This window comes from Temnothorax nylanderi, unplaced genomic scaffold (genome assembly GCF_030848795.1).
Source record: "Temnothorax nylanderi isolate EJ_2023f unplaced genomic scaffold, tnyl_v1.0 TNYL_tig0022_pilon, whole genome shotgun sequence".
Lineage (NCBI taxonomy): Eukaryota > Metazoa > Arthropoda > Insecta > Hymenoptera > Formicidae > Temnothorax > Temnothorax nylanderi.
Window position 1 is genome coordinate 370,294 of NW_027249084.1, and position 21,931 is coordinate 392,224.

Here is a 21,931-nt window from a genome sequence, read left to right on the forward strand (position 1 = left end):
ACTCGTGTTTAAGAAGATAATTTATTTAATCATTTTACACACGTTCACTCCTCTTTACCTCCTTTACTTGCAAACCTAAAAAAATATTTCAATTATATTATACTCGTCTTAAAATTTTTTTTAAAAATGCAATATATATTACAATTATAAGCGTTAAAGCCCCGCACAATGAAAAATATAAGAAACAGATGTTAGCGATTAGGATCAAAGAATCGGGAATAAAACTAGATGCACAATGAAAAACGGGCAATAGATTTTTAACCCATCGGAAGTCGTGTATCAATGCTACACCAGCTTTATTTCTGATTCCTTAAGGCCCTTGCACAATGCCACGCAACAGGAATAAAAATAAATCATGTATAAATGCAGAATAGTGGCACAGGCAATAGACACATACTACGTTTACGCGAGCATTACTTCTGTAGTAACTTACGATAATTCACTCGTTTACGCGGAGTAAATTATCGTAAGTTACTACAAAATCCTGTTTACGCGAAGGAATCATCGTAAGTTACTAGAGAAGTAACGCTCGCGTAAACGTAGTAACAGTTTCCGTCACGTTGAAAATTTGGTGCCTATTGCCTGTTGCCAGCCAATCATAGCATTCAAATTGGTTAGGTTGTAATTAACAAATTTTTGGTTATTTCCTGTTCCTATTGCCTGTTGCCTGGCGTTGTGCACGGCAAGGGCCTTTAGTTCTAATCGCTAATGTCTGTTCGTTGTTCCTTATATTTTTTATTGTACGGAGGCCCTTAGAAAACACTGTCATATCGTTAATACAAACTATAAAATGTAATCGCCAGTGGAGTTTGTTATACCTGGTGGTAAGGATTGCTTGAGCTTCTCAGCCTTTTCCTTATCTGTGATTACGAGGGTATACAGAAATCGGGAGCAGCGAACCTTGAACTTAACATTGTCAGCGTTCTTCTTGATTTTCACAGCTGAAAAAAAAGCAGGGAAATTATACGTGCCCAAAACTAGACTCACAGGTAAGATACGTTTGAATTAAAGATATTTTACACTTAGCGTCCTTCCTCCTGGCTTTCAGCAGAAAGTCCTTGATTTCTTTGATTTCTCGCGGCTGGAAATGTAAAACAAAATATCATTTACGCACCTACCGATTTGACCAAGACTCAATTTTGAGGTTACGTTGTCACAGATATGTTATCTTGACATCAACCCAGTGAAATTTAGCACATGTTTTTGTTCATATCCAAAAATGCGTAAAATGTAGCAAGGTTAAACAAAGTTAAACAACAGACTCACCATTTTTTGTGATTAATTAGGATAATTAGATCGACCTGAAACAGAATAAAATTTCGATGAGAAACTTATAACGAAATGCAAAACGATTCGGGACACGTAAAACAATGTGTTTTTTCGAGCGAGCGCGAAGTAACATTTTTGCAAAACGATAAACGATGACGAACGAACGATACGGATACAAAAATTCTGCAAGAGCACGTTATACTCACTCCAAGCGCACGCTGACGTAGAAAGAAAGGGAATGATGCGAACACCAGCGATAGTCCCGATCAGTCGGCTTTGGTTAGTTTTGGACGCCAGTCAAATCAGCAACTAAATTCGAAATAAAATCCAGGTAATAATTTTAGGAAGAATTTTAGGGGTACAATTTCGACGGGAATAATTTATACAGATGGTGATGAAGATATCAAACCATACTTGCATTCAAACTTCTTAAAAAATTGAAATAACAATTTTCGGGACAAATCAGCTGTTTCGTCGGTAAAGTAGGAATCCTTGGAAGCCAAGGATCAACTCTGTTCCGAACTTCCGAAAGAGAGAAAGAATAAGAAAAAAGAAGAAGATGAATACAGCCTCTTTCACGATTTAAAATGGAAAGAGAGGTCAAAGTAGACGAACGTAGCTATATTTTGAGGCGCAAGCCGAACTGAAATAACATATATTAATCTATATATACACATCTAAATCAATCTAGACTAATCTAGAATCTATATAAATACATATATATTCATGGATTGCTCAGTTATCTCGTTCATATCGGCCAATATCGGGCTCGCGCCGTGCAAGAGGAAACAGCCGGCCGCGGACGTCGCGCGTTTGCAACTTTGCGATCGCGAGATATCTTGCTTCCGGTCTTTCTATTGTACTTATTTACGCGTCCGTTCGCGTCTGATCGAGTCGAGCCAGGCGCGATTGGAGCTGGTCAGCTGGAGCAAAGCGTACACGCAACATTTATCGTCGAACGTAACGGATCTCGAACAATCTCGACGCAGCCGCGTGAGCTGACAGGGATTCGGACAGGCGCGCACGCGATCGTGTTCCGCATCGACGTCGCCGAGGGTACCGATTAGGCCGTCTCGTCTCGCCGGGGGAGTCGATGCTAGACGTGGGGACGCAGCATGGAAAGCACGGAACAGCCGAGCAACGAGCAGAAACCGAAAGACAGGTTAGTCGGCCTGCTGGACCACATTGAGGCTCACGTAGAGCAACTGCGAAAGGATGCCGCCAGGCTCATGGAGGAGAAGGATGGCCTGCTGACGACCTTGGACACCCTCAGGAATAACGACATGCTGTTCGCCCTCGAGGAGCGTGAGTAGACTTAATTTACGTTGCCACGATTAAAGGAAGACCCAGAGTATTTCGGTCTAACCGAAATTAGAATAAGTACTGAGTGGTGCTGGGAGAAGAACAGAGTGAGAAAGAGAGAGATATTTTACTCCTTGAATGATAGGTATTTTTTAATCTATGATAATATAACTTAAATATTAATGTATGTTGTCTGTGTTGTATCTAATAATTCACCTTTGACCTTGGGAAGAAACAAGTCTGAAGAAATGTTTAAAATAATGGGATAAGTCATGTATGGGTTATTATTATAGTATGGGTTATTTATTAAGTACAAAATCTTTCATATATACGTTCCAAATTGAATACTGTTAATTTTCTTTGAAACGACATTAAAAATACTTGTCATATCTTTATCCAGCTGATCGGGACGATATCTTGAGGTATGCGGATAGATTGTCCATGCGCTGTTCCACTGTAGATGTATTGGTTACAGTCCAACGGGATCATGTTCAAGAGGAAGCGTTACATCAGGTATTTGAGACTCGATTACAATATCCTGTAAAGGTTAATCAAAGTATAAAGTAATTTCATAGTCCAATGACTGATCAAATATTGTTGAATCTAGGTTAATGGCCTGATCGACAGCTTAGTCATAGGCTTGCGACAAGATCCAAACAGCACTCGGCAGCGATGCGCAGAATTCATGAACGCATGCTCCTCCCATAGCATAGGACATTCCGATAAAGTCTTCGAGACCGCCATTCTCGGATGCACGTTGGATGATCAAAAGCGAGTCAAGAAGAGACTGCAGGGATTGCTCGATTACATCGACAAGATGCACATCTTGGAGATGACACAGTAAATTACACAAAGAGATTGCAAGGTGGATTAAGTCTGCCTCTCATTTTCCATATGAGTTTCGAGTGCCGAAGCTTTTCGACGGTCTAGCGCTGTTAGCGAATCAAGAGACATTTGGGAAAGATACATTCTTTGCGCCTTTTCTGCGCGGCTAAGTTTTCCATTTTTCTTCCACTTCGCGAATAGCCACCTCGAATGGAACGCTTGGCTGTGTACAGAATGCACAGTGATCGATTGGATTTAATCTTATAGCGATGCGAGATCGATTCTGGCCGTTTATATGATTCGTGAACATATTTTAAGCACTTAGCATTTCGGCACTTTAAAAAAATCTAAAAAAAAAGGTCTTGAAAAAGCGTTCGATAACATTTTTCAAATCTGTACCGTTTTCAAATAAAGAGGAATTTCTAGAGGATGTGTACTGCAATTGTAGAATTTTAAATATGTGAAGGATGTAATGTTGAAAATATGAAGTAAATGGGCCTCTTTACACTCTCACTCTAATAGGATCTTGTATTTATTTTGTGAAATAGCAATTATTAGTTTCGAGTGTAACGAGAGCGGTTCAATTATCTTATTTCATTATCAAAGATTAATTCTCCTTAGGTGATTCAAGATGTTCTGTTAATTGTATTCTTGGATTAAAAATCCCTTTTTTTATTTCTCTTTTTTTTATTTATGGGACCTTTTCTCAAGATTTCATTTATCAAAGATAGTTTTTATTTGTAGCAAAATGTACAAAGATTTTATTGCATTCTGTAATATTACAAATAAGTAAAAATACAACATTAGTTATTAAGTAACTTATTGTAAACGCTATTGCCTTAGGAAACTGTAATTTACACTGTGCTTAAGACTCCCATTTTCTCACTACAGTAGAATTGAATTATGACGTCAGAAGAGAGAAGTGTGAAAGAAAAAAGAAATTCACGTTAATTTCTCACTTTTGGCGTTTTCATTCAATATTCAACATTAAGGATGTTCTGGAGAGTTTGTCAAAATGCTACAAAGTTGATCAAAATTTAATACCATATTCTGTATTCTCTTTCAAAGCTCGCGGCCAAATTTCAGAACGATTCACAATTTAAATAAAAAGTTATCAATTTTTGAATATCAAAGTTTTACTACGTAACTTTAAAGTGTATCCAAAACTAAAAACATTACCCAAGCGACACATCGCAATCAAAATGACATAATTTTGACATCATATTGACCAAAAAATGATGTCATTTTGACTGCGATGTGTCACTTGGGTAAAAAATGCTACCAACATAATATTTTACACACAAGTAGATCATCAACAAACAAAAATATAACAACAAAATTTTTTTTTCGAGATTTTGAAAAAAATAGTAACAGTTATTTACAGTCACTAAATCTACGTCTTTTACATTCTATTAGATTTGCCGTAACTATTTATATACATTTTTTATCTTTGGATCCTGGAGAATTAAGGCCCGGGCACATAGAAAAATTTAAGCAGTAAGGAAATCAACTATTTGGATTCGCTACCGCTTACGTTATGTTTTAAGTTCTTAACTGTGATTGGCTAATTTGTTTACTGCTTAAGTTTTTCTATTCCCGAGCCTTTAATATATCGGTGTTTTTAATATTTCCTGCATACTTTTGGTTGAGACGGTGTCTTCAGAACATCCTTAAAGAAATAAAAGCCTTGAACCACAATTCATGTTTGGAATGCATTTTTATTTCGTTAATTTGAAAATTTTGCAAAAAGTTGAGCAGGTCTTGAATTATTATTGAATTTGAATAATCTTAAGTAATATCGACGCGCTAATCTGTAAATAACGATTATATTACTATTATTGTCATTTAATTAACGCTATATTCATATCGACATTAAAATCTTAATTTCTTAATTTTGGTCCTTGAATGCGATGCAATTTATTAATAATTCACACAATATATATATATATATAGGATAATATGGCGAGATATTTACAAATTACGCGTCATATTCGTATTACATCGCTATTCCCATTCGCACTTGCGAGTACACGTAGTTGCAGTTAATACTTTACGATTAATCTTCTTCCATACCTTATAATCTACAACCATTTGGTTAACGTTATGAGCATAATTATGGTGATTATTCCTATTGCATTTAAATTGACGAGTTCTCAAATGTTATGCGTCCTATGTGTTCTTATACACGAAACCGTCGTAGGCCGTTAATTAGAATACAATAGACTTTGCACTACCGGACACTGTAAATCACCGTCCGCGTTTACGCCTTCAGAGAATAAACTATATATATTTACAAGACACCCGTACCTTCGACGTTTTCATGTGATACTCGGTGCGCGATGTAACGCTATCGTACATACATCACGAGATACAGCTACAAGAGTCTACAAGCGTTTTTTACGAAATTTCGTTTCTTATGACTCTTTGTTTTGCCACCGGGCCGAAGGATTATCGTTCCGTTACCTGCGTTACGACCGCACATTGACCCATCTGGACTAAACGCACCTGCAAACCAGAAAAAAATGCCACGTCATTTATACTGTAGACTGTAGACTACGAGCTTCTGCAGAACTATTGAATCTAATCGTACTGATGACGGAAGGAGATCTAGGCTCTGCGGAATATAGTCTCAAGTCGTCTTGATAGTCATCGTCGGAGCGACGCATCTCGTGCAGGCATCGGGACGCCAAGTGTCGGAAGACGCTCATTACGCCGATATCCTCCTTCACGGACGTCCGCAGGAGTTTGCAGCCTAAGGCGCGGCTGAGCCTCTCGGCTTCGTCCCTGTAATATCGAGGGCTTCGAATACGAGTTTCATTTTAAGGAAACTTAGTGAAAACTATCTAGCGTGTACTCACGGGTCGATCACGCTCTGATCGACGAGATCGATTTTATTTTGCACCAGAACTGTGGGTATTTCTCCACACTCGTTCTCGACCTATAAGAGAATATTTTAGAAAAATTATACAGTGTCCAAAAAAAACCGATTGTGTCTTTAATAATAGAGTTTTTGCATTTGGAATGGATTTTTCTTTATTAAAAATGTCAAACCCTTAACAAAGTTGTCAAATAATTTTACATAATTTTAGTAAGCAATGGAAAGAGTTTGAAGCGAACTAAATTTTAGGGGAACCGAATGCAAACTATCATTCCTCTACTAACTCACAGATTTGTACCTTGAGTTTCCACGAGGGAATAGCATCGAAAGAATCTCTATCGGTAGCCGAATAAGCGAGGACACAGGCATGGGCGCCGCGGTAATAAGCCGCGGTTATCGCATCAAATTCTTCTTGTCCTGCAGTATCCCACAGCATCAATCTTACGTCCTCACCGTCGACTCTGTCAGCATAAACATATATATTTATTTATCTACATATTTATTTGTTATTCATAATCCTGATCCTAATTAATTTTAATTATCTATATTTCTAATTTGTGCGAATGTATATACATACATGGTCTTTTAAGAGTTAGGGATCAAATTATTATTGCGATTTATACGATTGTTAGGCACGCGAAGAGCGACTAATCGCAAGGTAGTGGATCAACACATATGCAGCGAGACAAAATTCCTTCCTATGTTGACCGACATTACATCGATAGCCAGATGTCGAGAGGGGGATACGAGAAGTATCCCACGGTAGCTCGCGCTGGCACGATTAAAATCGGGTTTTTCTCAGGCACGTCGCTCTCGAACTTATACACGCGTACGTATAGCGGTATGCGATGATCAGCAACGAATAATCAGATCAGTAGACATAATATATTCGAATCTATTTAACTTCTCTGTATTAGCATTCGACTACTTAAAAAAAAATATGTGAGGCATTCACAAATCCCCTTTTACTCTAAATGTATCAGAAATTTCTATCTTCTAACGTCTACGACATTCCTCAATACAGTTTCCCTAAGTTTTAAGTCTTAAAGATTTAAAATCAATAAATAGATTGTAGATTTAATCCACTCTTGCTCGGGATGCCGCGTTCGTATCGGATCAAGTTAATTTTGAATTGAAACGATTCGACATGTTTACCGAGCAATTACTTACTCGATCTCACGCTCTAGGAAGTCGACGCCGATCGTCTTCTTGTAGTCCCTCGTATAAGTACCTTTGCAAAACCTTTGAATCATCGACGACTTCCCCACGGCGCCGTTGCCCACTATCACCACCTAAACGAGAGATGTTAATGTTATTGTTCATTCAAAAGATCAAGAATCTAATTAAAAAATAGAATATAATTCAGTAGTTATATATTATTCTATTAATTAAATGGTTATTTTAAATTAATAACCATCGAGCAAATGATCGAGGTTCGATCGATCATGGCCCAAACAATTTTTGCCAAATATATACGATGGCGCATCGCATGAGGAAGTGGGCTACATCGATAAAAATATATGTCCATAAAAAAAAACCGGTCGCCGAAGGCAATCTTGCTTTTACCGTATAGCTTAGGCCTTAGGCCTTATAATTCGAAGCGACATGGATAGCTCATTACGACGGAAGGAATCTCAGGAATGTTCGCATACGAAAAGTGCTGAGGCACTCAAACATCGAAACCGATGTCTAATCTGTGCTGGAGTTTTTCCTGAGTTCCGCACGTGCAGCCTTATCTCGATTCTCGACTTATCCATCCTGATATAGCTGTAAACCGCGGTAAATCATATTCTCCGCGTTCGACTGGTTTCCAATGTACCCGGGAGAGCGAGCGGACCACATGGCTTCTCTACTCGGCTTCGGAATCACATGGACGGTGATTTCTCGTGTAATTAGCGATTGGAAATGCCGTCCGACAAATTGAATAAATCAATAGCGTGACATTTGTTCATTTATTTGTGGGCTTTAACGGAACTTTGAAACTCGCTCGTAAAGATATGCGATGTAAGAAAGTTGCGGTGGTCATCCCACGATATCTCGGTCAAGGAAAATCGTATATCCGGAAGAGATGCGATTAAAAGAATCATATATATCCGGTAATTCGGAAACACGCTGTATAAATAGTGACAAGAAAAAGCGCAGTCCGCTCCGGCAACAGGCGCGTACGCGATGAAAACGCGAGTAAGTACCGTTACCGGCAATCGGGAGATAAGCAGAGATCACTGGAGCAGCACCGAGCTCGCATGCGCTTGATGCGCTTCCCTTCTTTTTATATTTGCCACTTTAGCGCGGCTGCGATGCGATTGGAGAGATTGGACGCAGCGCGTAAACAGCCTGAAGACAACTCCATCGCAGAAACTTCATTTTCGGCATTTTTTTTCTCTGTGAATATATCACGTACGACTGATTCGTAAATCAAAAGTTTATCCTCCTCTTCTCCGCTTTCCTAAGTCGCCTGGATTTTATGTTTCAAGCTCATTTGCTTCCCAAATTGCCTAAAACTGTTATTTAATTCTTTACTTATGTATCACACGTATAGTATATGCATATGTGGTGATTTCCCGCTCAACTCTCCGACCAACCGGTTAACTACACGCCGGCGGGTTCTACCTCGCGTGTGTTAATCACCTGCGAAATTTATCGAGTTGCTTCCTCGGCGAGATCGCGAACTCTCGGTGAGATGCTCGCCGAGAACTTCGGTAACTTATCGCATCGATGAATTTCGTATCAGCGAAAAAAAAATGCGATCGCATAATAGAGTTTGCAGCGTACAAATATTGCGGTGCGGACGAATGAGCTGATATGAGTGTTGCGAATAAACGGTCGAATAAGCTATAATTTGCGTATATAAATGTAACTGTGCTAAATAATGACTTAAGAATATAACCACATTAAAATTATTATATTGTACTTTAGTTCGCGTAGTTGGAGCACTGCTCTATCGTTTAATTTGGACTTTTTATTATAATCACCATCGTATTTTAATTGAATCTGTGCAGCCCAAATTCTCTTACGTATGGTTGCCTACCGTATAAGTAATCTCATCTCAATCACTTGTCATGACTACTGTGCCATATTAGAAAGACTTTAATTTATTACCCTTAGAGAATAGGAGATTGATCTTTTGACCTTACATTCATCTTTAAGCTTCTCAACCACTTTATTGATGTTTCGGATTTATTAAGAAATATCAATTTTAACATTCCAACTAGAGAGACTTAAGTCAATACTCCATCTTTCATATCGGACAGCTCCGTACTTTATATAGGACAAATTCTTGCATAAATAGGTTGAAGAACTTTGTGAATAATTATTACGATAGTGTAGATTTCTTTAGCGGCTCTGTATCAACTTCCAAACTAAATCTTACTCGATTACTCTCGTAATATTAATTAATTACTCAATCCAGAGTCTTGGAGTGATAATAAAACGTTTTTTGTATTAAATTCGTATAATGTTCTCTTTTTTTTCACTGTATGCTAAAAGGTATTTTTTCCCACTGATAAAGATTATTATTATTATTATCCAGGAATGAGCATCGATAACGGTTCCATACATAAATATCGCGGTGAAAGCGAGCGTTAATTCTCTATTTCTTCTTTTTAGTTAAGAATGAAAGATATAATAATACAGATGTATTTCTTCCGAGATTTCTTTTCCGAGATTTTCAGTATTCGGGTCCGGTCTTTGAAAAATTGCTTCTAAATCGTTTCGTCGAAAGAATCCCTGTATATAAGAGGTGATATTGTTAAGTCCAGAATAAGACACTCAGTGTTCATCCGCTGAGAATTATTCCGGGGGGAAGTGATTCGTCGCGTCGCGTCGAGAGCGAGCATTAAAGGAATGCCTTAGATCCGGTGAATAAAAAAATCAGCGAGGTGCGGCCTCACCGGGAGATAGTAACCTCGCGCGTAGCACGACGACGCATCATCGCGCCGCGACGAGGAAAATCGCGACGGAGGCGCAAAAAAGAAAAAAAATATGCACTCGTTCCTCTTGCAGCCGCGCTCTATCGCATTTTAACGAAACGAAGCGCGAACGCGCACTCGTGAAATTTGGAGAAACCTAGATTGGAGCGAGAGAATAAGTGAAAAAATCGCAGCAAAGTACGAAACTAGAGGGAACGGAAGAGGAGACCGGCAGCCCCGCGATTACCTTGAGTGATATCTCGAGCTCTTCCTCCCTCATTCTGACCGTAAAAGGCGATTAACATAATATCCCAGTGCAGCGCGAATCCGTCCTTCCATCGATCGGATGTGCGCGTAGATCGCTGTTGGCATGTGAAAATTTAGCGTTTATTCGAAAGCAGCGTGGATATATCAAGGAGGGAGAAAAAGAGGGATCTCTCTCTCTCTCTCTCTCTCACTCTCTCTGTCTTTCTTTCACCTCCTCTCTCTTCTCGGTATTCCCGAGTCGATGACTTTGCGCCTCGGCCGAGTCATTATTCAGAGCTCCGACGCACACGGCGTCGCGCCGCGTTTCTTCGCATCGCGCCCGCGATATATCACTTTCTCGTATTAGGAAAAAGTCTTGCCCGCCGAAACGAAACGGAACGGAACTCGCGCCCGCGCACGCCGCGACAAAAGAGAGGAGAGCGGTCCTTCCTCGCGCGCACGACGTGCCGCGGAGTGTGGTATCGGAACGGAACGGAACGGAGCACGCATGCACGCACGCATGCACGCACGCACGCAGGCATGCACGCACGCACGCACGAATGCGCGCCGCTGACCACCACTGGCCGACTGAAGAGAACACCTGTATGGCAGGAGACACCTGTCGCCGACGCGCGCGCTTGCGGATTCTGGTGATTTTGTGTAGCTAGTGAATGGTCGTGTAAGACACTAGTTGAACTTGTAACTCTCTTCGTTTGTACATGTAAGCGTCCAATATTTAGGCACGCATTGTGTCCAATTGGAAATAATTTCAGCTTGTATTAGCTCTTAATTATATTCTCCTGATACTTTGTTGAAAGTTTGAATGTTTGTAGTTTTATGTAAAATATCGGTGGAAAGTTTGCTTGATATCGATAATAAAAATAATGTCTGTACTAACGGTCGCATTAACTTTACCGGCAGTGTAATTTTAAGATTCAAAGTTTTTATTTTTAAAACTCTAAAATATTAATAAAATATAATTGGGTAAGAGCTAATATTCACTCTCACTAAAATTCAAAGGATCGACTGTGATTTCATAAATTATTTTATCTGTAATGTCGGTAATTATCAAAACGACAAAACGAACGATATTTTAAGTACAATAGCACTACTGTAATTATAAGAGTATGTAATATAATTATATTAATAAAAATGTATATAAATTTTTTAAAAATTTATAAAGTTAAAATTAATGATATACAGAAAATATATATACTTGTCTTATGGATAATCATACCCGTCCAATCCATTCCCACATGTTGCATTAACCAACATTTAAAAAATTGCAATTCGTAGAATTCCAAGTTTAGGGACTTAACGCGAAACTAAATTCATGAAAATCGATGAAATATCAGGCGAACATAATCAGTAAGGAGGTTGCGCTATCTGAAATTCCAAGAATTTTTCCAAATTTCCAAGAATTCCTATTATCTCAATTTCCGAGATTTGAACCCTGAAAAATGGAAAAAGTATCAGGAAAACATAATCGGCAAGGAGATCAATAATCATCTCATTTTCATAAACAAAACTGTTGCGTTTATTTTATCAATTATTTCTTATACATCTAAAGTATTTTTATTTTCACTCGCCATAGATTCCTATTATATAATTATTCGATAGAGAAATCATTTTCCACTCTAATTACAGAAAAAGAGTTTGTCTGGATAAAAATTAACAGTAGTTCCAGTAAACTTTCATCCTTTTTGTGCTTGTAATCGTTGCATTACATTTCATTATTATTATTATATATAGTTGATAATATTTTTTTCTTATTTCTTAGTGCAATGTTGTCAAAACTTATAATCTTCAACAGATTTCATGCATACAATTTAATAAATTTCTCCGCTTTAAAATATGAAATTACTCATTTTAACAGTTTCTTTTATAAATAACGTTTTTCGTTTACTAAATTAAAATTTTTCAGGAAAACGTAAGATAAGACTTAAATGAAAGAAATAGTACTTCTTACGGGAAGTTGGTCGATGTGTCGTTAATCTAAGGAATAACGGTATTACAAAGATTTACCGTGCAGATTTATCCGACGATGATACTGTCCGTAAGCACGCATTTCTTTGAAATTTGTGATTAATTTGGTACTATTAACACAGCTCTGATTTCAGAACAGAAGATGGATGCTAGAGTTCATATTGTGTGTACATACATACGCATATATATATACACCCGTATGTATGTATATCGAGATGTTTTGTACGATTTGCATCAAATCCCCGGGGCTTATTTTCTGACGAAATTAGAGTCGATCTTTCCAAAGAAGTCTTTCAACATTAAAATAACGAAATTATTCCGAGTCTTTTTATCATTAAAACACTTAAATGTAAAAAGATTGCTCAAATTGTTTGGAAGATAGCCTTCAGTGTGTGTGTGTGTGTGTGTTATTTCGATCGTGGAAAAATCGATTCTAAATTCATAGGAGAATCAGTAGACAAAAGGAATGGCGATGGTTTTGGCACATTCCGTACATATTTGCGCATATGTATTAAACGAGTTCAAAATATTGCTAAAATATCTATATAATTTTACATCATTTACCGTTATGGAGTCATACATTTATAAAGTATGTCTAATATTATCGACTTATTTTATTTTTTACGCGTAATAATAATTATTCTCAAGTTTGAGTCATTCACAAACGTGAAAAGTCGCGATAAATGAGTATAATAAAACATTAGACACGATATATAAAAATATATAAAAATGACGAATTCGATAACATGAACATGTCCGAATGATGATTAACGAAGATGACGTAATTCGTGATGTACATTCTCCTCTCACAAGGGAAGGCTGCCAAGTGTAAATCGAATAATAATGCCAAACCTATACAGATTAGGGGATCGATCACATAATTTCACGTGAAACTTTTCATTTTTCACTTTTCGCTGTATCTATTCCGCATGAACTTTTTTATTATTGACGAGATCACGTTTCCACGTTTCGTCAAGTTACATGATCACGAGTTCAGGTGAAATTTTTCACTTTTCATGTTTCCAACCTAGGGAAAAAGTTACGTGATTGCTGCCCTATTATTTGGATAACCAAAAAGTGAAATTCACCATTTTCAAGCTCAATATAAACACAAATATCAAATATACCCAAATACGGATCATTGGCCGTGTATTATTTTGTCAATGTCTTGCTTTTCTAACAAAATGTTGTTTAGTTTTTCTGTTTGTATTACCATTTTGAGTAATTTCGAAATTTGTGAATTATATCGTTAAAAAGAGTGGAACCGATATGACGGACATGAATTTAAAGTCTACCTTCCGAAATGCACTGAAAATGTATGGTTCATGTCATACAGATTTTCTGTACTGACAGTGTATATCGAAACATAGAAGAAAAATCCGTAATAAAAATTTACAAATAATAATAAAATAATAAATAAATTTCTATACATGGATTGCATCTGATCTAATACACTTTGAGACACAATCACACACACAATTAAAGTTGAAGAATTTAATCAAATCTAATGTAACATAGCAATGCACAATTGTGATGCCTACACATGGCGCAGGATGGATAACGGCTAAATTCAACATGATAAAGATATTAAAGTATATAACAATTTGCAGAAAGAGATTTAAAACTTTCGGCATTGTTATGCGATTTACACTTGGGAGTCTTCTCTTGTCAGAGCACTTAAAGATACGACAGTAAACTGATTTCTCGCCTCCAAAGCAAATTCGTACATTTCTCATGCATAGATATTCGACAGACGTATACTCTCACGCGTATACTTCCAAATAGTAATCTTACACGTTATAAGTAACAAGTGTACCTTAGAAAACGTTAGCTGGCAGTTTGTGTCAGTATTTACCGCGCTTCTTGACAAATAGACGAATAGGATATAACGTCGCTCGACGCAGTCGTCACAGGACACAGTCTTCCGCGTTGTCTTGGACGGACCGATTATATATCCCCCGATCTTCGCACATGCATGCATACGGCGCGCGAAATCGTTTCGTCGACGACTTTCGTGTATCCGCCTCGCGGGAGTACGTCGTAATTAATTCGTGTCACGCTCGAGCGAGAAGAACGAAGGAATGATAAAGTTGTGCATTTATGGTCCGTCGTTTCGTCTCTAACGTTGTCGGGTTTCGGTTTTATCAAGTAATCGACTCTTTATCGCACCATATAATGTATACGAGAATTGTAATACAGGAAGTACAACTTATATATTGTACACGAATATATTACATCGCTACTACTACCATCATCATCACCCGGAATTATCACCCTGATGATCGAGGTCTACCTCACACTAACTGACACTTATAGATTTTACAAAGGCCATTTAACGTCTACGTGTACAACATCCTTACTGCGGTCTAAAACGATATCTAAAACCTCGCCGCTTCTGGTAAAGCTATCAAAATGCCAATGTACGTTTGTCAAGTCATATAGATAAAAATGTACAAATATCATTCTTTGAGATTTATGGCAGACAGAATGTGCGATGACGAGAACGTAAAAAAAAAAGAAAAGAAAAATAGAGAGAAAAAGAGACGGGAAAACAAGAAAACTTGATTGTTTAATAAAACTATGCTATTATCTACTGATCGTTCGCAAAGTGATCATGGTCGTTCGAGTATAAAAATTACGGCACTCTTTTAGAAGTACCGCGAAAACTAGCGTCACAAATAGATCAATGGAGAAGACCGTAACGATCGACGTTGACGGTAATAGTACCTCTTAATGGAGCAATGTGGAAGAAGAGTTCGAAACCTTCTATTTTCAATACGCAGACGCTTCCTTGTACTCGGAACCTTCCATAGTGAAGAAGTCCTCGAGTTTCCACTGAAGTGTCTCAAAAGTTGGTCTCTTCATAGGATCCTTGTTCCAGCATTCCAGCATGATATTATAAAGCGTGTCGGGACAGCCGGGTGGACACGGCATTCTATAGCCATGTTCCACCTGATGAAGAACCTCGGCGTTCGTCATACCTGAGGAGAAGAATGCGTTTACATTTTACCTTAATCCGTAGACCTTATGTTAAAAACGTTTAATTGAAAAGTTGAATATAATAACAGTACAAGATAATTTTTGTTTTCACAATCTTACCTGGATAAGGTATTCTGCCGTACGTGACCAATTCGGTAAGAAGGATGCCAAACGACCATACGTCGGATTTAATACTGAATTTGCTGTAGTTGGCAGCTTCGGGGGCGGTCCACTTGATAGGGAAACGCGCCCCTATTCTAGCCTCGTATTCGTCCTCTTTGATAAGCCTAGCCAAGCCGAAGTCTGCGATTTTAACGACATTTCCGTCTGCTACGAGAACGTTACGGGCGGCCAAGTCTCGATGAATGTAATTCTGCGATTCTAAGTACGCCATACCGGCGGCTATTTGCGCGGCCATGTCGATCAGTTGCTGCAATTTTAGGCCTCTACCTTTTCCTAAAAGATTATACATGATTGCTACAACGATATCGGTAACGAAAAGATACGACTGCAGAAATACTAGCTTTATCGATTTTGAAGAAGTATTTCAGGATGGCACCTTGAAAAATTAATGAGCAAGTAAAATATGCAACTAGATTCGATTAAAAAATATATTTGTTCTTTTGAGTGGCAGAGAAATGGTAACTTTTTGGAGTAGAGCTCCCAAGTCTTTAGATTCTTAGCAAGAACATTACCAGACAATAAAGTGTTAAAAAGTGTTGACAATATAATTGAAAAAAATTAGAAATAATTAGAAATATCGGTCAATCCTTTAATTTAAAACACTGGCAAATATTTTTGTACAAAATGATTTTATAAATATTCTTTGATTATTTAAATTTAAGGAGTGAATTTAATTTTTTTTTATATCACACAATGTGATATGAAAGGGCCAGTTAGAATCAAACCGTACCTTGCATACCTTGTAAATATTCCAGTAAACTGCCGTTCCTCATCAATTCTGTGATGATGTAAATTGGTTCCTCCATCGTGCACACAGCGTACAATTGAATTAGCTTGGCGTGTCGGAGTTTCTTCATGATTTGCGCCTCGGCGAGGAAGTCCTTCGGGTCCATGGTGCCCGGCTTGAGCGTCTTAATCGCCACCGGCGTAGTGTTGTTCCACAGGCCTTCCCATACCTCGCCGAACTGGCCCTGTCCCAATTTCCTCAAGAATTTCAGTGACGAACGATCGATTTCCCATTGGTCCCGCGTACGGTGACTAAGGCCCTCCGTTACGGGTTTCTCAACCTGTTGAATAAAGTCAGACCCGGAATCAGCCGTCGTCGGTAAGGGGACAGACTCGCGAGGTTTTATTTTGTGCAGGAAAGGCGTTCGTGTTTGATCGGCTGCATTAATGGCGAGCTATATTTCGTTTCGTCTCCTTTTATGAGAAAAAATTCTATAGCTAAGCGTGAAAGATAATATTCTATGCACTGTAAAAAAAAGAGTGCTAGCGCTCAACTTCCCTGTTCGCGAATACAAACCTACTTTTCTCCGTGTCCTGCAATCGTGTAAGAACCCCAATAATGATCCCGGACGGTAAACATGATCGCGCGATCGTTCCAACAGATATGCATTTTAGAGAAACGAGGAGAAAGACGAAGAGGAAAATGAAATAATGAGCGATAAAATATGCAGAATGTCTCAAATATGTCGCACTATGTCGCAGCTAGGAAAAAAGACATGCCGCGAGTCTCAGAAATACTCGGTATACGCGTACATGTACGATCTGAACGGAACAGCATGCACATATGCTCGTTTACGCTCGTTCGCCTCTCGAATAACGGATGAGACATGTATGTAGGAACGCTTTTGGGACATCTTGTATGTAGACAGATCTCGAGCACACATACATTCGAGCTGATTCTCGCTTTCGCGTCAATACTTATATGAACTTACATATACATATAGATATATGTATATGAAAAGATTTCGTACATTGTTATTCGTTAATTGTTATTCACAAGGAAAAGCGGTATTTCGCGGTGAAACGAAAAAATGTCGTTTCCTTTGTGTGTGCTGCCAATCTCGATTCTTAATATTTACCTATATGTTACACCTCTCGCGCGAGGTCTACGATGCTAAATGAATTGATGTATGAGATAAGTTGTTGTAAATATAAAATTACATCGAATGTACAGAGCTTTTTTTATACGAGATATCTCTAAGTGAATGACAATCTACTGCTTCTGAAACATAATCCCATATAGAACGGGCTTGTGCTGTATGTACAGGCCAGATACAATAAAATGTAAAAGCGTTTTACGTCGAGAAAAAGAAAGGAATCGAAAGAACGTGTTTATGGCGTATATTAGGACATTCAATTTACCAAGAAAATCCACCGGGAGATAGGGCAAGCAATAAACAGACAAACAAACACAATCTATTCAGACATCGAACTTCGCAATAAGTGCTTATCAATGCTTCTAAAAAACTGATATCTCTTTCTTTTTCAATATGTAATGTAGACGTAAATATACCTCGTTTGCTGTGTCAAGTTTCATTTACCCGCGGGTCTCCCTACTCGCGACTTTCCAAGAATAAAAAAAAACTGAATAAGAAAATTACGGGTGTAATCGATGTAATTAATATGTTGTTAAATGTTCTGTATCCAGAACGATATCTCGACGATCCAAGGTATTACGCACCAGTAACAACAACGCTTACAATAACGAAATAACAGAGGTAATAACTAAAAATAATAATAAAAAATATTAATCTTGTTAATATATTAACAATAATAATATATTCTATATAATAATATAACAGTGTGATATACTGTTTTGTTTGATTGTTACTATTGTCATAATCAGGGCGAATAATCAAGCGTATCAAGCGTATCGATCGCATAGTTGCAAAAGTGTTGGAGTTTAGACACAGTGTTATACGACATCGATAGAAAATAAATATATAAAAAGCCGATTTATTAATTCATCGATATGATCTCAATTGACTTCCGCTACAATTTGTTGTGTGGGTATATGTGTGTGTTATTTTTAAAGAAATTTCTATTATTTATAATCGCTCCTTTTCATCGCGCGTTCCAATTCAGATTCGTTTAACGTGTCTAATGTAACTCCGCGTTTAAATACCAACAAACTTCCGCTGAAAGCTGTCTCATTCGACGAGATAAGTAAAATGCGTTTTCATTATGTGTAATATTATCGCGTGAATCCTCCGTACGTATCGTTTCATTATCGATAAAGACCTGCCTAACTCAGCGATAAATGAAACTTTGTTGCCACTATGACGTACGACGGCGCGTTAAGTGCGACGTTTTTATTTATTTAGACGAATCTCTGTCCAAACTCCCTCTCGTCAATTCTCAATTTCTCATCAATCCGCGATTCATACGACCGTTAGCAGCAGCGAGTGGTAGTACAACGATTATCAACTACCTATCAAGTATCATTGTTATTATACCGAGAAGCTGAATCGTATCGGTCACTCGTGGAGCTTACCTGTACACAAGGCTTGCACAGATTAACGCACAGGCCGTCCGCGTCTTTGCTGTAGTGCTCCACAAGATCCTGCAGATTTCTGAACGTGGTTCGCCTGGCGATGAAAAAGCCACCCTCGTCCAATTGACGAATACGGTAATGCTTCACCGTATCGCCGTCGCGCACTACAACAATCATCGAACATATATACACTCCACTTCGGCGCCTCCAACGGTCTCGCAATCTCGCGTATAGATCGCACGCTACTCCGCGCGATCTCCGCCCGGATCATTATTCATTTATTTGTTATCGCAACTGTCGGCATTACGAGCACGACCGGTAGTTTCTATTATCATTTCTATGACGTTACCTGAAAGGGAGTAGTCATTGTGCCGGCTCTCGGAGTCTCTTATCAGAAACGCGCCGTGATCGTTTTCCGGCAGGAGCAATTTTTTCTCAGCCTCGATTCGCTTAATCTTCCTGAAATACCATCTGTAAATGCAAATTAGCGTTATCAGCTTTTAACAGAGATTCGCCCTTCCACCTATCAACGGCTAAAGATTCTTTGACGCGAATCAAACCTCCGCGACATTATTTAGCGGACTAGGGACTCACCAGTCTGCCTGCCGGCTATAATAAATCGTTAATATTCCGCGTCACGATAAAATTACTTTATCGTGAATCGTGGCTTCGGTTACAGAGAACGAGATTATCACCTAAAACGATTGAAAATGATAAAAACCACTCACGGTTCCGCCTCGATCGACTTCAACTTGGCGACGTAATTGCTGGGGATGTAGCCCTCCTGCCTGGTCCTTTTACTCCTGGCCAGCCACCAGTCGCCCTGGGTGTCGTTGATTATCTCCAGGTGCTCCCCCTTCTTGAAGCTCAAGTCCTCGTCCGTGCGCGCGTCGTAATCGTACAGGGCGACGAATATCTTCGCCGTCGCCACGTCCATGTCCGGGATCTGCGGGATCGGCCTGATCGGATCCGGCGGCGGCGTCGGCACCGGGCTGACCTGCGACGCGACCGCCTCGATGCTGGGATTGCCGATCCGGTCCGGCTTCTCCTTCTCCACGTCCGTCGGGTTGCTGAAGCAGTTCCCCATGTCTCGGCCGTGCGAGCGCGCGCGCGCGCGCGCGTCTACGATTCTCTCAAAACGTCCTCGAAACGTCGCGTTGCGCTGCCGTTGTCCACGCTGGCTGGCGTTATCGCGCCTCCACCTCGCATTTAACGCACCACTCTGTTCACCGGACAGATCAACAGTCGCACCGGGTCCATTTAAATTCACACAACTGTTGAGCGGTAGCGATCGCGCCGGATGCGTGGGCGTCGAAAGATCAAGAACGAGTCACACGCGTTAATTCCGATCAATCGTTCACGCGGTTCGTTACCTGGATCGGTAAAGGGGGGTGGGGGCGGACGCGGAGGGGTCCACACGCGGCACCACCCCCGAGGCTCGAACTCCGGAAAATCGGACGCGGGTTCCGTCAGCTGCGTCGCCGTCCGGAGGACGGCGGATCGAAGGGGCGCGGAACGGGCGGGACCGCGGTCGGCTGGATATCGCGAGATGAAGCGAGGTGCCGTGCCGGAAGGATCACATCCGCGCGGTGGAGCGGCGGCGTGACGATTCCGCGCATTCTCCGGGTATCCCGGATGTCCCCTGCGACGACGACGACGACGCGCGACTGCACCAGCGGACCGACCGTCGCATCGCCACGGGCGAACGACGACGACGACGACGCGTCCTGTCCCGTGTCTCCAGATTATCGAGGGAGGGGGGAGGGCACACCGGACGTTGTTGGACCCTTTTTATTTCTAGCAACGTGTTTTTTTTTTTTACCGACGACCCCGACGGGGAGGAACGCGGCGATAGAACACCCGCGTGCGTTCGCTCGCGCGCGCGCGCGCGCGCGCGATCACGCACGCACACCCGATCGGCCTCTCACCTCGATAGAGCTTAGAAAGTAGGCGAGTCGCCAGGCGCCGTCGCCATTGCAAGCAGCGGTCACGGAGATCCGTCAAAAAGGCCCACCGTTAATGCCCGTCCGTTCTCGCATGCGCGCGCGCGCGCGCACACACGCACTGCCCACCGACGGACGGGATCCGCAGTGTCCGCCTCGTATGCGAGACACACGCTGGACACACGCCCAATTCCCGTCGACGGGGCCCCGCGGGATCGGCGACGAGGACGACGCTGGTGTCGCGGCGACGAACGCTCCGTACCTCAGGGCCTCCGACCTGCCGACTCCGGTCTTCTCATCGTCCGCCACCCACGCGCGCCGCGAGAACGTGACGAATCGAGCGGGATTGCGTGTCCTCACGTCTCACGTTCCAACTATTCGCGTCGCACCCGCAAGCCAGGCTTCTCGCGGCTCGAACAATCCGATCTCGCGGCCTGGAGAAAGCCACGAGAGACTCGGAGTCCTCGGACGCGCCTCTCGACAGTCTCGATTGTCGCCGCGACGCGCCTGACCCCTAGCGGATTCTTTTGCCAACTAACTCGGCGCCCGGTCGGTAAAGAGGAGTTCGTCTATTTTGAAAGAGCAAACAAGCGCCTTTATAGATGAAAAGGGCATTGTCATGAAAATGCTATTACGTACCTCCACCTCCACAATGTTTTTCTCCGCTGTCATTTTCCGAAGCGAGAGGTCTTTCATTTGAATTGTGCATACGTATGTAAATTATCTCTACAGTCAAGTGAGTCGAGCGCATGCATAAAATGTATGTATTATATATATTATTTATTGTTTATTTGGCAGTCACCTTTCCCTAACGACTTTTACGTTTTACCCGAGTTTCTAAAGTCAATCCGTCTCCAATAATGATCTATTATATTCAACCAAACTGGTTATCTTTATTCAATATAATCATCATGACGTTTCTACCATGGATTTTGGTCCTTACCAAGAAAGTATATGATAATTATACATCATTATTGTTAGTCATTTACTGGCGAAGCAAAGTCTCATGTTTGGTTTCAATCCGTCTCCGCTTAAATCGTAGGTAGAATTCTAATCTAGAAAGGAGTACGGAGAAGAAACGCGTTTCAAGAGGAATGATGTTTGGACCTGCGTCTGGATAAGGCCGGGGGTT

The 21,931-nt window shown here is 40.4% G+C and overlaps 4 protein-coding genes across 6 annotated transcripts; 1 reads left to right on the forward strand and 3 right to left on the reverse strand.

Moving 5' to 3' along the window:
- Window positions 1-7: 7 nt before the first annotated feature.
- Window positions 8-1,577, reverse strand: Rpl38 (ribosomal protein L38). Its single transcript, XM_071700283.1, has 5 exons — window positions 1,476-1,577; window positions 1,267-1,301; window positions 1,021-1,081; window positions 819-941; window positions 8-75 (listed from the first exon to the last, which is right to left on the reverse strand). Exons 2-5 carry the CDS (start codon window positions 1,267-1,269, stop codon window positions 35-37), a joined length of 228 nt encoding a protein of 75 aa, XP_071556384.1. The 5' UTR covers window positions 1,270-1,301; window positions 1,476-1,577; the 3' UTR covers window positions 8-34.
- Window positions 1,578-2,008: 431 nt separating this feature from the next.
- On the forward strand, window positions 2,009-3,826 carry LOC139769335 (BAG family molecular chaperone regulator 2). Of its 2 annotated transcripts, none has more exons than XM_071700282.1 (3): window positions 2,009-2,574; window positions 3,047-3,084; window positions 3,179-3,826. In XM_071700282.1, exons 1-3 carry the CDS (start codon window positions 2,385-2,387, stop codon window positions 3,413-3,415), a joined length of 465 nt encoding a protein of 154 aa, XP_071556383.1. In that variant the 5' UTR covers window positions 2,009-2,384; the 3' UTR covers window positions 3,416-3,826. The 2 variants fall into 2 exon arrangements, with proteins under 2 accessions (XP_071556383.1, XP_071556381.1); XM_071700280.1 differs by having other exon boundaries at window positions 2,013-2,574; window positions 2,972-3,084.
- A 1,268-nt stretch (window positions 3,827-5,094) lies between these two features.
- Rab23 (RAS oncogene family member Rab23) lies at window positions 5,095-10,802 on the reverse strand. The gene is made up of 7 exons (XM_071700279.1): window positions 10,661-10,802; window positions 10,430-10,544; window positions 7,445-7,566; window positions 6,573-6,735; window positions 6,255-6,334; window positions 5,987-6,180; window positions 5,095-5,901 (listed from the first exon to the last, which is right to left on the reverse strand). The coding sequence occupies exons 2-7, from the start codon at window positions 10,460-10,462 to the stop codon at window positions 5,771-5,773; spliced, it is 723 nt and encodes a 240-aa protein (XP_071556380.1). The 5' UTR covers window positions 10,463-10,544; window positions 10,661-10,802; the 3' UTR covers window positions 5,095-5,770.
- Window positions 10,803-11,941: 1,139 nt separating this feature from the next.
- Src42a (Tyrosine-protein kinase Src42A) lies at window positions 11,942-21,283 on the reverse strand. 2 transcript variants are annotated; one of them, XM_071700286.1, is made up of 6 exons: window positions 19,585-21,283; window positions 19,206-19,327; window positions 18,857-19,020; window positions 16,316-16,637; window positions 15,514-15,849; window positions 11,942-15,395 (listed from the first exon to the last, which is right to left on the reverse strand). In XM_071700286.1, exons 1-6 carry the CDS (start codon window positions 19,941-19,943, stop codon window positions 15,187-15,189), a joined length of 1,512 nt encoding a protein of 503 aa, XP_071556387.1. In that variant the 5' UTR covers window positions 19,944-21,283; the 3' UTR covers window positions 11,942-15,186. The 2 variants fall into 2 exon arrangements, with proteins under 2 accessions (XP_071556387.1, XP_071556386.1); XM_071700285.1 differs by having other exon boundaries at window positions 16,316-16,643; window positions 19,585-21,280.
- Window positions 21,284-21,931: the final 648 nt, after the last annotated feature.

Bases quoted from the DNA above. Each gene is read 5' to 3' on its own strand.
- Rpl38 (XM_071700283.1), bottom strand. The intron at 942-1,020 runs GTAAAATATCTT...CTTTTTTTTCAG, and splicing joins CAGGAGGAAGGACGCTAAGT to CTGTGAAAATCAAGAAGAAC. The intron at 76-818 runs GTATAACAAACT...ATATTTTTTTAG, and splicing joins CAAGCAATCCTTACCACCAG to GTTTGCAAGTAAAGGAGGTA.
- LOC139769335 (XM_071700280.1), top strand. From the start codon at position 2,385: ATGGAAAGCACGGAACAGCCGAGCAACGAGCAGAAACCGAAAGACAGG. The intron at 2,575-2,971 runs GTGAGTAGACTT...ATCTTTATCCAG, and splicing joins GCTGTTCGCCCTCGAGGAGC to CTGATCGGGACGATATCTTG. The intron at 3,085-3,178 runs GTATTTGAGACT...TGTTGAATCTAG, and splicing joins AAGAGGAAGCGTTACATCAG to GTTAATGGCCTGATCGACAG.
- Rab23 (XM_071700279.1), bottom strand. From the start codon at position 10,462: ATGAGGGAGGAAGAGCTCGAGATATCACTCAAG. The intron at 7,567-10,429 runs GTAATCGCGGGG...TCTCTCGTTTAG, and splicing joins AGCTCGAGATATCACTCAAG to GTGGTGATAGTGGGCAACGG. The intron at 5,902-5,986 runs GTACGATTAGAT...TCTGGTTTGCAG, and splicing joins TAGATCTCCTTCCGTCATCA to GTGCGTTTAGTCCAGATGGG.
- Src42a (XM_071700285.1), bottom strand. From the start codon at position 19,943: ATGGGGAACTGCTTCAGCAACCCGACGGACGTGGAGAAGGAGAAGCCG. The intron at 19,328-19,584 runs GTGAGTGGTTTT...TTGCATTTACAG, and splicing joins AAGTCGATCGAGGCGGAACC to ATGGTATTTCAGGAAGATTA. The intron at 15,850-16,315 runs GTATGCAAGGTA...ATAATCTTTTAG, and splicing joins TTTACTGGAATATTTACAAG to GAAAAGGTAGAGGCCTAAAA.